Here is a 12,348-nt window from a genome sequence, read left to right on the forward strand (position 1 = left end):
AATTCACCGCTTTCTAGATTCTTCTGTGATTGAGTAAGACGAGGGGGTAAGAAAGGGGGGTCTAGGCACACACACATAGGTATATGCTTCTTTACAGGGAGGGCTCTGGATAGCGTCATCAAGGGCGTGGTAAATACGAATTTGAGCACAAAAAAATAGAGCCAAGCAACCGTGCATAGTTAAGAGTAATTGAATCTGAATTGGTGGTATATTCACAAGGATAAACCCCCTATTTCCATTCCTGCCCATTTCATTTTCCTCCTTCAAGTAAACTTCAGTAAGTACACAACGCCTCAACACCATGCCTTCTCCTAGAAATTGAATCCCTTTTCGCCTCCCGATAGTTTTTCCTGACTCCAAACAATAAAAAATAGAAAAGAACCGATGGGTATTATGTAGCAACACAGGCATATATGTTCAGTAGTACAACAAAAAATGAAACATAGAAAGTAATTTGTGGGAAGAGGTGTACGTCATCACCTGCTATCCTCTGTGGCTGCGTCGGCCTCAGTATCAACTTTCGCGGCTTCTTCGGCGGCATGCTCCTTAGCGGGCGCTCTGGCCGAAACCCCGAACTTCTCCTGCTCCCTCTCGAGAGCCTGGCCGTTGGTGTTGGCCATGTTCTGGTGCTCTTCGATGCCATGCTGGGGGATGATGCGGTGGCCATCGGCAGTAGGCTCTTCCTTGGCGGGAGTCCATGCCAGGAAGTCACGTCGCACCTCAACGTAGTCGTAAGCGAATTCACCGAGTTGGTCGTCATCCATACCCAGGAGTTCGGCTTCCTCGGTAGCACGTAGGTGTAGGCCTGGCACTAGATCAACGAGTTTCGCGATGATGGCAGACATGACAAAGGTGTAACCGCAAGCAGCTACAATGTAGGCGATTTGGATGTACATCTGGGCGTAGTGGTGGTCTAACCAACCGCCAGGGTATACGCCGTTGTTAACACCGTCTAGACCGATGATGTAGTTCGCGCCGAAGAACGCGTTGAAAATGAGGCCGACAATTCCGCCGATACCGTGTTCAGCGAATACATCGAGGGAGTCGTCAATTCGAACCAGAAACTTGACTAACTTAAACATTAGTATGGAATTTCTTAGTTTTATTGTTGGAATAACATACCCTTGGTGCCAAAGTTACAGCAGACACCAGTGACAACACCCAGAATGATAGACGCCCAAGGTGGGATGAAACCGGATGCAGGTGTAGCGGCAACGAGACCAGAAATAACACCGGAACACCATCCGACCATAGACCACTTCCTCGCAAGACGGAAATCAAGTAGACACCACGTCATAGCAGCGAACGTAGCAGTCAGGCAAGAGTTCCAGCATGCCATGGTAGCGCGTAGGTTGGCGCCGAAGGCAGAACCACCGTTGAAACCGAGCCATCCGAACCACAGGAAAATCGTACCAAGCGTAACCAGTGAAACATTGTGAGGTCGGAAGTTAAGCATCATCTTCTCGTGACGTCGTCCAAGAACCCATGAATAGGCGAGTGCCGACAGACCAGAACCGATTTCGACGGGTCCGCCACCAGCGTAGTCGAGAACACCGTAGTTGTACGCCCATCCGTTAACGTTCCAAACCCAGCAGGCGACGGGGCAGTAGACAAGGGTAGCCCAGAAGAAAATGAAGACCATGGCAGGAAGCATTCGACCCCGTTCGGCGACCGCACCAATAACGAGAGCCGCGGTAACGGCGCAGAACATCATCTAGACCACGTGTTAGTCGGCGCATTATCGGAGAGCTCCACCAGACCGAGTGATTCCACATATGTATTACACAGAAATGAGAAAAAAAGGCTCACCTGGTAAAAAGAGTATAATAATTCGGGTATAAGCGGCGAGCCGGGAGAGGGAGCTGCGAGTGTGTTCATGAGACCAAAGTGGTGTAAATCGCCTATGAAACCGTTCGTGGCTGTTGTACTGAAAGCTAGCGAGTAGCCCCAGAAATACCACTGGAAAATGACGACGCTAAAAGACATCATGACGACCCAGATGAGGGACAGAGCTGACTTTCGTCGGGACAGGCCGGAATATAAAAATGCGATTCCGGGAACCATGAGTAGAACCATACATGCTGAGACGATAATGAAGGCTTGGTCGCCGGATTGGTACCATTGGTTCAGGTTTTCGGTGTCTGCGTGGAGGTGAATGTTAGTTTCTGTCGTAGGTATATTTTGACTCGTTCGCTCTTCTGTCTAATTTTCTCGAACATCTTGAGAAATTGATGGAATTGTGTGATTGTACATACTGGAATCACCCCCAGTCTCTGCGTTCGTCCCGTTGAACTCGGTGGGCGCGCCCGTCCACGAGTAGGAGGGCGACCACGACATGTTGCCGGTTGGCCGATTAATTCGAAAAAATCAGCCGTAAATTATTGTCTGAATTTATTTTTTGGGTTGTGACAGGGGAGCTATTCCGAGGTGGTACAAGAACCGAAAAAAGTCTATTCGAAGACGAGATGTCGAAGAAGGAACGGGAGAAAAAGGTGAAACGACATTAAACAAGGTTAACAACGAACTCGGGATGGATGGTACGCGAGAGATATATGGAAAGAGAAGAGGCCGAGCAAGAGAGCTGTGGATTCAAGTTTTCTAGAGCGTCCGGCCCAGACCTGAACTATGTAAGAGAGACGGAACCAAATTTGGGAAGATAGATAGCTATCGGACCAATCACAAGTCCAGGTCTTACTAGTAGCCGTATGTAATTGGGGAACCGGGGTGCATCATCCCAAACCCTAATGATGGTCAGGTACCTACGAAATCATTGATGGGACCCCCATGTATTATGTATTCCCATTTGTAGAGTTTCACCGGGAGGCTTACCTGCATGTGGGTTATGTACGATACTTTAAGTAGTACCTTCCGTTACGTACACCTGGTTACTCTTACCTGGGGTCTCTTAGTAAGAGAAGGGACGACTGGTGGAAATGGAAATGACGACGGGATGGGAGCGACATCGCAGACTTTATTAGTTCGACTGAGGCGTTTTTAGTAGAAACTTTAGGAGGTACTTAAGTTAAACAGACCTCGACATATATCTTAGAGGTTTCTTTTCAGGATCCATACCTATACCACGTTACTCAAACTCATGTCACCCACTCACATCCATTCGACGAAGATGGTACTCACCTACATAACAAAACGATACCCCCATCCCTCTTCTCGATGGACATATCAAAAAGTACGTATCGGAGACATGGATGGTAATTGCACTTACCCATCCTACCGGCAATACCTACATAGTCGGTTCCAATCTTCTGGGCTTGTGTTCCATCATCTTGCCTAGGTAGTTAGATCTATCTGTTTTAGCCTATCTTATAGTGCATATGGGGGAGTTTTCACATTTCCTACTCAGGTACACAAGCCATTAAAAAACTGATACCTTGGGTAGATGCGTTCTTAAAGACACACTGCTATTAACATTAATATTATCATCGTTATTATTGTCATCTTCCTCTTATCCTACGGAGAACGACAAGATGCATGGAGCTACATGATAGCCGCAGCGTCAGGGGCATGTTACCCACTTCGACTGAGATTTCTTCCCAATTGTCTCGTTTAAGACATTCAATAGTAAGGCCCAACTACCGGCATTGCATGGCCCCATACAGACATATTACGGGTCTGATTTATTATTTTTCTTTTCCTTCCTTTAATACTTATATCACAACATCGAGCCCCGAAACATCTCGAAGTTCTAAATATTTTTTCAATTGTCGTCAATGCCAAGTTTCCAGGGTCCCTTCTTTCGGTGGTGTCGACCCGTCCCAGCTAAGAGAGAAGCTCGGGCCCTTAGATCGCGTGGGACGGGAGTATCTGTTACGAAATAGTTTGTCCTCTCCCCTACAAACCGTTTGCAATAGGCTCGAAACAAGCGAATGAGAAGCCTCAGCTCTCAGCCCGAACAATTCCTATCTATCATACCCATTACCTATCTACGCAAATCATGGATGAGTCGCGCGATGGGGCTGAGATCGGAACCAGCCCGTGGACTAGGAACCGCCAAGGCAGGAAAATAGTATGGTACATTCGGGTCTGTCTCGAACCGTCGAAGCTTACCTCGACATTAGCCGCAGCCATTTCGACATAAGGTGTGTAATGTATTTTTACGTGGTAAACACATTATACTTATTCACATGTAAGGTATAGCTGTCAAACCCAATCAGTCAAAAAATCAAGGTTAACATTTTGAAGGGCTGACGCATCCCGCGTTTCTTCAAACTGCATATTTAACATACGACAGGTTTTGCGAAGTTTTGTCTTCTTCTTCCCAGCATTAATCTGTAATCACTGACCTTTTGGGCAGTACCTTAGAAACAACAAGCCTGCTAGTGCCGGGATCGACATTAGGCCAATTGCTTAATTGAGACCCATGCCATCCAGAATGTACCTCCTTAACAATTTCCATGTCGGGTCCCATCTTGGATGATGTCAAGCTCGTTGTTGTTCGTTGCCGCTTCTCGGCCAACTTAGATTCGGTAACCTTCTATACGCCTTCTAGCCGTTGCATCTACTTAAAGATGGAGAGGTAGACATTGGGAGGTCTTGGCTTCGGTATTGCCCGAATCGCGTACAACGCGCATCGTGTTACAGTCGCGTGATAGAACAGAGAGCAGCGGCGCATGAGGCTGCCGGAGATTAATAAACCGTTGGGCTGCGTTAGGTACAAGCCGAACAAACTCGTAACACCCAGCCCAGCCCAGCTCGCCTCCCCCTAGGAAATCCAAAAAAATTCAGTCCAGGTCCAGGAGTTAGTTACATTATCAAATGACAAAATTTTGAAGCTCCAGCTCCATTGATCCCCGGAAATAGAGTAAGACCCACCACGCTCTAACCTTTATGGGAAAGGTGAGGCCAAAGCCTTATCTCTGATCTATTGACCAATTAGAATCGTTCATTGCTTTTACTGATTTATCATTCCTCCACGAAATCGTGTCTTGGCATCCGATCTAACAATGTACCTGCGTACTCTCACTTAGTCATGTACATGTATGTCAGAACGAACGTCGAAGCAGCTACAGCGGAAGTGCATGCATCCAGCTGCGGAATTATGCACATTTGGATAAGTTGCCAATGTACCTCTGCTGCATTATGAGCATGCTAGCTTTCTCAATTAAACCGAGAGCATTCAAGCGCGCATCTTGGAGCTTAATCGTACACGTCATTGATATTCGATTTAGTCTTGTTTCATCGCGTGGGCATAATTAAGATGTTCTTTAAGTAGGATCCAGTCTGTTAATCATCACGTTTTTCAAGTACGTAAAATTGGAAAGCAAGTACTTATCAAAAGAGAGTAGACTACAAATCCATGTGCTTTGCATCGCCAACCACCCTTGATGGACTGAGTGTTTCTAGAAGAAACGCACCCCTGTTCTAGTTGGCCCGGTTTCCCCCACGGGGACCAATTGCAAATAACATTTCGTAGCATGTACCTACATCAGGTAACCTAGTGTCGTAGCTGAAAAGCTAGCATAAACATACTTGTGTCGTTCTTTTCGTGTCTTTCGTTGGTACTTCGTAACACCGGAGAAAAACATGATTGGAGAGCCTTATCCGTCATATTCTCGTCCTTGAGTTGTTTGTAAACGCCCGCCGGCCTTGATCCGAAAATGCAACCTTGGGTATCATGATGGAAAAAGAGTTCTAGGAAAAGTGAGGTAAAGTTACCTTCAAACAATAGTTAGTGGGTCCGTTGGTGAGCCACGAGATATCTCATAACTCAGGATTCGAAGATCATAGTAATGAAGCATTATGCGGTATCGCCTTCGATTGGTAGGTCGTTCCGCTAGACTTTCATTCCCAGCAAATGGGATCGGTCCAATAGCCACACCCAACAAAGGGCAAATTGGCCGTTTATGAGTGTCTTCATCCCTCTTGGTGGGTAGAATAGCTTCGATCTTGAATGATCGTTTGAACGGGAGGCTGTGTGGCTCTGGGCGTGTCAAGGTTATAAGTGCTACCCGTCCGCATAGTGAGCCTGCCACCACTAACGATAATTCTGGTACGTGTATGAGATTTGCTAGTCGTTCATTTGATGGCCTCATGGGCTCCAACACTGCATGCGGAGGTCGACTTTGGTCGATGACCTTTTCGAACATGATCCCTACGCCGTCTTCCTTAAAGCCGCGGAGCTCAATATCGAGTTCATAGGTCCGCAAGATACTGCTCTCATCCGCCAGGACGGTATCGCGCCTCTTGATAGCTCGAGGATTAGACTGGGCTAATCGGGACTTACGCCCGTCGCTTATTCGAGACATATGCCCCCCGCGGCGCGCATTATCCTCGATCAATTTTTGTAGCGGCATAGGTGGCTGGGGACCGGAATCGTACCATGTGCTATCTAACCGAACCCTCATACGCTCGAACGCGTTAAAATTAAATCGCCTAGCATTGCCTGATCTCACCCAAGGGTGTATAGTTGAATTGTTTTTAACGTATTCGATGCCTTTGCTGTTGTCAATCCATTCTCCTATCCTTTCATTTTCAAGGTACATCGCTTCTGATGGTGGCAGGCCAAGCGACTGCTCGACATCATTGGTTGGCAGGAAACTACTTTCAGGTAGCACTAGGACGCCCCAACCCCTTGGTCTAAATTCACGTTAGTATCTCCTTAATGATATATTCAACAAGGGCAAGTTTACCTGTGGCCACCATCATGAGGCCCATGGACCCTGGGGATAACGCGAGCACGATGGAGAGGCTCAATGGTGGCATGGGGGACTGGTACGGCCAAATGCCAAATGTCCATTAACCAGAGCTTTCCATTGATATCCACTGCGACAACCTTGTCGGCCTCTCCAGACGTGTCGCTGCTGAAGGCGATGTTAGGGATGTTGGTCCCACCATGGCCAGTCCGCAGAACAATACGCCAGTTTGCGTTACGGTCCTGAATCTCTTCTTCTAACCCGGCAGCTTTACTACGATATTCGAAGATCTTGGCGCAGTCGAATGGAGGAACCATCGGAGGTTCTATATTACCATCCTCGTTTTTAGTAATGTTTCTAAAGAATTCAACCGAATCCACATCGGCAATATGTCTGTATTCTTGGCCCGATAAAGCAAATACGAAGACGCTGACGTTGTGTAAGTTAGAGCTAACGGCAATTAAGCGAGACTTCTTGTGAATTGCGAGTCCCCAAGCGCTCTTCAAAACATTCTCGTGGAAGAAGGGTGCGGGGAGGGCCCCATCACCATTGCCGGTTTTCTCACGACGTGAGATCTCGGATTCAATGTACTTAGTATAATAGCCAATGACGTCACCGTCGTCGTAGGCAAGGAGTAGAATTTCCTCGTCTCCAAGCTCACCGACGATGAGATGGTTAACTTGATGCGGGGCGGCTGGATCTAGATAGCCGCCCACGTCATAGCTCATTAAGCTGGCTGGAGGTTCTAAGATTAAGTCGGGTTTGGCCGGCAAGGCGTTAGTGACGCAGCTACGGGGCCGGGAAATATAGATCTTGTTCTCGTAGGCCACCATGTAGATATTGTAGAATTGTGATAATGCCGTAAGGTTCATCCTCCAAGTAGCGACCTTCGGTAGTACCCCTTCGAATTCTTGATCTGAATCGGGCGCGGATTCCGAAGTCATAGACACGTCCATATCCATATCCATCTCCAAGTCCATCGTTCCGTTCGGGAAGGCAACATCTAGAAGTTGTTGGTTTACGACGAAAAAATCACCACCTATGGTGACGGTGCCAAAAAGCTCACCATCGAAAAATGTATTGCCATCATCTTGATCGGCTTCGTCCGTATCGTCGCCGCTTTCATCATCCGAATCGTGATTATGGATGGGTACATCGATAGGTTGAAAAGCTTCGAAAGGGATTTGTATCGACTTCGGGATGCGGTGCTGCGCGAGAGAAGTGGCAGTGTTGTCAGCTTTAGCAGGTAAATTTTTGAGAATTGTAAAAAAAGGTGCTTACTCTCTTGCGTCCCATCTCGCAGCTGCATCTGCTCACCCGGAGCGCTCCCTCGGAGCTCGCATCCTTCGCCATATCATCACAAGTTATCAACTATTACCAGTCAAAATAATTCTGTTGTAATCGGTTAGAATGTTTTGGGGGATGGAATTGAGATTAGGATTTTTATGGACAGAAACCTTTTTTTTCCGAGATGCGGCGTGGTTTCCTGAAGTCATAACAGCACACGCTCAATCCGTAGTAGGTACTAGTGGGGATCCCGATAGCCCCTGGAGCTTGAGCACCTGCAGCCCCTGGAAGGCACTACAGGGTGTGATTACCCCGCCAAAAATATCCCCTCCCCCACCAACCGAACTACAAATGGTAATGGCATTGGGAATTGCTTAAGCATCGCACCTTCTTTGTGTTCGTCAGGTGGCAAGTTTCCGGGTTTCAACCAATTATTAATACTTAAGTACTTAGGTACACGTATATCAGACGGTATTATGTAATCATGATAAGATCTGTCCCTAGAGTATTTCCGAGATTCACAGCATCACCATCTCAACATTTCAACCTTCTTCCTAAAACCCTCCAAAGTCTTTTCTGGAGATTCTAAGACTGCCCTCGTATGTACTAAACCTAAGAGCGGCCTAATTTGATTTTATGCTTTCTATCTGGGTACTTGAAAAAAATTTATTGTGCCTACGCGTAGCCTTAGATCGGTGAAGCCTTCGGCTCGAATAAGCGCTCGTGTCATATGAGATAGCCTCTCTCAAGCCGACCTAGTTAGGCAATCTTCGCTTCCTCTAATTAATGTTGGTCCACTCAAACTACATATTATTATCGCTTTATTCAAGATCATGATCATCCGGCCTAATCGTGAGGAATCGCGTCAGGATATAAGACTAGGATGAGCACAAAAAGATTCCGGGTTTTCGTTTGACTTAGGTACGGAAAGGCCTAGATTTATGAACACAGGAGTGTGACGATGGTTGCGAATGTGAACGAATTGATCTACCCGATTTGCCGCACTTGGGCTGGTACAGAAACCGCTTGGTATTCTTAGCGACAAGACGTTAAAGTCAGTCGCCCTTTTGAGCCCCAAAAGGCTAGGCGATAGGCGGCTATAGTAATTTCTTTTGGTCTGTTGGCTTAGCACTATTCACGCTCTCCTACCGATAGTTGCCTGTCAGAATACACAAGGTCGCTAGTACATTCCACGATCACCTATGGTAACTTCAAGTTACAATATTAACCTCATATCCAGAAAGTCTGACATCATTAATATTTTCATATACATAGGCCATTATCAGTGTCTGGTATATTTGAGTATATCACTGAAATCCATCCGCGGCATTGGACAATGTTGTAACATGCGGTGCCTATATGATAACCAATAGCACGTATAGAAGGAATGAGTCAAAGTACTAGCTCATGTGAAGTGGAATGATATAGATGTGAATGGTCAGTATACCCTCATAACAGGCTTACCTAGTGCTAGAGGGTAATGTCCTCCTTGTGGTAGCATAGACTAACCACTACCTAGGTATACTTCCCAAAATTCGGTTCTTAGTATCCAGTTCTATGGAGAAAAACTCCATCAAGCTCCAACCATAAGACGTCCTACCCTATCCTGCCTTAAAAGGTTCCCACTCCAAATAGAGGGGTGCAGAAAAGGGGTTATTAAATGAGAGGCAGCGAAGACAGAACGCCGGGTGCTAAGTTTGGGGTGCAATACCTGGGGGGACTTATGAGGCCATGCGCAACCATTTCCACAATCTCTTCCTTCGTTGGGGTTCGTCGCATGCGTGTAGGATTTCTATTAGTTAGCTGAGACTGCTCTCGCAAACATGTCACATGTCGGGGAGGCGGGCGGGAGGTTATCTTTCGCTAAGATCCGTAGGTGGTTCATGGGAAATACTCCATCTAAAATAACTATAGAGGAGAGAAACATTCGGTTAATGGTAGGATAAGTATGTGTATGTTGGCAGCAGGTTGCCTTGCATATGGTTCCCAATATTCGCTTAATCATCGCGTGATGTGATGGACGCGTGATCACTACCGTCGCATGTTTTCAAAACTATATGATGTTGCACTCTCAATGCCAATTGACAATCTATGATGATGATCTCGAGAAGATGAGTTGTTGAGAATTCCAACTTGAATTGCATCGTCTTACTTGATGGTAGCCTAAACGGCTTATGAGGATTAGAGAGTTGGACAAAGCTAAAGTATCCAAATAGAGAGAGGCATACGAGGATCCATGACCATTCCGCTATCATGTACGCTGAGCTTTTTCGCATCGGCTGTATTGCCGTAACTGGATATGTTCAAGCCCCAATGTAAAACAGTGCGTTAAACTCGGCGACAACGTTATAATAAGCCTCAATATTCTATAAAATACCTGAAGAAATACCTTTACCCAAATGCGCGAGAGTCTTGTTGAGGCTGTATCGCTAGAAACTTCTAGAGATGACTGCCGATTTTCTGCCCCTTAGATGACTCAAATAACCACCTACGCACACCAAACTCGCGCAAATCGGTAGCACAACATGCCGCACGTGGAAACGTCATAATGTCCTCATCGTCTGTGAGTGCCCGGATTTTGAGGGAAAAGGGGGTGAGAGAGAGGGGACACCGCAACGTGCCGACATGCCGGAATGGAGCACAAACTACACTGGAAACCATATATCAGCTTGGGAAACTTGGTTCGTCAACTAATCCTCTAGACGTTTATTAAATCTCTAGTTACAACAATATACACCTATTTCGAATGCTATTGTGCATGGGCCCACTCCATTTTAAGGGAGGTTCGCCTCTATCCCTTTTCGAACACCTCGTGACTCATTTCATCGGGAAAGTGAGACTTACCCGCGGCCCCATAACCTTTTCGCTCCCATATAATCGCGAATCAAGATAAGGGCCTAGACTTGAATCTGTACGCTCTGGCAGGACAGGGCCATTGGTTTTTGCAGGGTTATTGACCCACGTGTTCGAGACCGTCCGCCGGCCGCCGGCTATGAGCGATGCGGCTCAGCAAACACATCGTACCCCCGAGGTTCAGATAACCGCATTCTAGCGCTGACGTCCCAGCAGTAATCCTGTTGTTGTAGCACGACGTATATCCCCAGGAGGGCGACATCCAGTCTAGATGGGACTGTTGCACAAACTAAGGGCAGGCAGGTGATGAACCTGCGATGCCAACAATCGAGCCGGGGCTGACGAATCGGTGTAAATCTCAGCTCGAATCCTATAAGAACTAAAGTCGCCTCCTTATTCAACTTCGGCCTGATTTCCACGCGACGTTTGCTCTATGAATAGTATCATCGTGTCGAGAAAATGCCATGTGGCCTCGAAAGGATGATCTTTCGACAGAATCTCATGCTTCTCCGCGCGGAAACATCATTCTCAATCTTGCCGAGCTGAGAAAGACGTGCAATTTATGGGATACATCCCATCCATTTACCACATAACCAACTTCTTGTTGGCGATCTTCGTGATTGCGATGTGGTTGTGTTGTGTGGCATAGCTGAGAAATTCCAGCCTCACTGAACCTGAAACTGGTTTCAAGCGACCGTGCTTAGGTTTCGAATACAGCGCATTGAACCCCAAAGTTAAGTGTGATTGGATGCCCTGTGAAGTCCACGTTCTTAGAGAGTATCTCTTCTAGACCGGGCTATATGGACTAACAATCGATACAGACTTGGCCGTGTCGAAAGTACCAAGTAAGACTGTGAGTACTTGGGCCGGTCCTCTCGATAGAATTCGCTACATCTCCCCGGAGGCAAAATCTGGGGGAACCAACCATCGGGGCGCTTGTGAGACAAGGAACTTCAGTAGGGTGTGTGCTATGAACGGACAGCAGTATCCGAAACATACCGATGCAGGTTGACTGATCTGGATGCCGATTCAATTATGTGTTACATTTCGATTGGGGACTGTGAACGATAGTTCCAGTTGAGAAGGATTCGAACATCCTGGAATAAAAGACGGTATGTAAAAAGAATAGGGGGGATGGAATGAACGATCTGAGCTGGCGGTTGGTTAGGCCCCTTAGGCCTCGGATAGGCATCCCTCTTAGGTAAGAACAACTTACTACACTGGTTACACTTTTCACTTGCCCAGGTTACTGCCGTTCCGTCTTCCACTAATAACAAGAAGATCTTCGATGCAGGCTCCAGACGGGAAGGAATACCTCCCTAGGTACGCATCGGTACGCATTCGTACGCATTCAAGGAACCTAGGAAGCTACTACACGCATACTATGTATGTACATGTAGAAGGATGCATTGAATATGGCTACCTACCTCCTTCATGGTGTACCTACCTGCTCAAACCCCTGTTTACCCGATGCCATTAGCCGATGGAATGGTCTTAGGTTAGGTTAGGTACTTGCACACACCCTAGTCTTGTAGACTAATACATTGTAGGTACCGAC

The 12,348-nt window shown here is 46.8% G+C and overlaps 2 protein-coding genes across 2 annotated transcripts; both read right to left on the reverse strand.

Moving 5' to 3' along the window:
• Positions 1–156: 156 nt before the first annotated feature.
• Positions 157–2,605, reverse strand: F4822DRAFT_401043 (ammonium transporter MEP1). Its single transcript, XM_051457910.1, has 4 exons — positions 2,256–2,605; positions 1,810–2,141; positions 1,123–1,714; positions 157–1,069 (listed from the first exon to the last, which is right to left on the reverse strand). The coding sequence occupies exons 1-4, from the start codon at positions 2,335–2,337 to the stop codon at positions 477–479; spliced, it is 1,599 nt and encodes a 532-aa protein (XP_051315933.1). The 5' UTR covers positions 2,338–2,605; the 3' UTR covers positions 157–476.
• Positions 2,606–5,085: 2,480 nt separating this feature from the next.
• F4822DRAFT_401055 (uncharacterized protein) lies at positions 5,086–8,321 on the reverse strand. The gene is made up of 4 exons (XM_051457911.1): positions 8,108–8,321; positions 7,932–8,042; positions 6,648–7,858; positions 5,086–6,594 (listed from the first exon to the last, which is right to left on the reverse strand). The coding sequence occupies exons 2-4, from the start codon at positions 8,001–8,003 to the stop codon at positions 5,676–5,678; spliced, it is 2,202 nt and encodes a 733-aa protein (XP_051315934.1). The 5' UTR covers positions 8,004–8,042; positions 8,108–8,321; the 3' UTR covers positions 5,086–5,675.
• Positions 8,322–12,348: the final 4,027 nt, after the last annotated feature.

Source organism: Hypoxylon trugodes (assembly GCF_022578975.1).
Source record: "Hypoxylon trugodes strain CBS 135444 unplaced genomic scaffold F4822scaffold_4, whole genome shotgun sequence".
NCBI lineage: Eukaryota > Fungi > Ascomycota > Sordariomycetes > Xylariales > Hypoxylaceae > Hypoxylon > Hypoxylon trugodes.

Coding starts and splice junctions, on each gene's coding strand:
- F4822DRAFT_401043 (XM_051457910.1), bottom strand. CDS start 2,337: ATGTCGTGGTCGCCCTCCTACTCGTGGACGGGCGCGCCCACCGAGTTC. Junction 2,142..2,255: donor AGAGACTGGGGGTGATTCCA/GTATGTACAATC, acceptor ACCTCCACGCAG/ACACCGAAAACCTGAACCAA. Junction 1,715..1,809: donor TATTATACTCTTTTTACCAG/GTGAGCCTTTTT, acceptor CACGTGGTCTAG/ATGATGTTCTGCGCCGTTAC.
- F4822DRAFT_401055 (XM_051457911.1), bottom strand. CDS start 8,003: ATGGCGAAGGATGCGAGCTCCGAGGGAGCGCTCCGGGTGAGCAGATGC. Junction 7,859..7,931: donor GCGAGATGGGACGCAAGAGA/GTAAGCACCTTT, acceptor TCTCTCGCGCAG/CACCGCATCCCGAAGTCGAT. Junction 6,595..6,647: donor CCTCATGATGGTGGCCACAG/GTAAACTTGCCC, acceptor ACGTGAATTTAG/ACCAAGGGGTTGGGGCGTCC.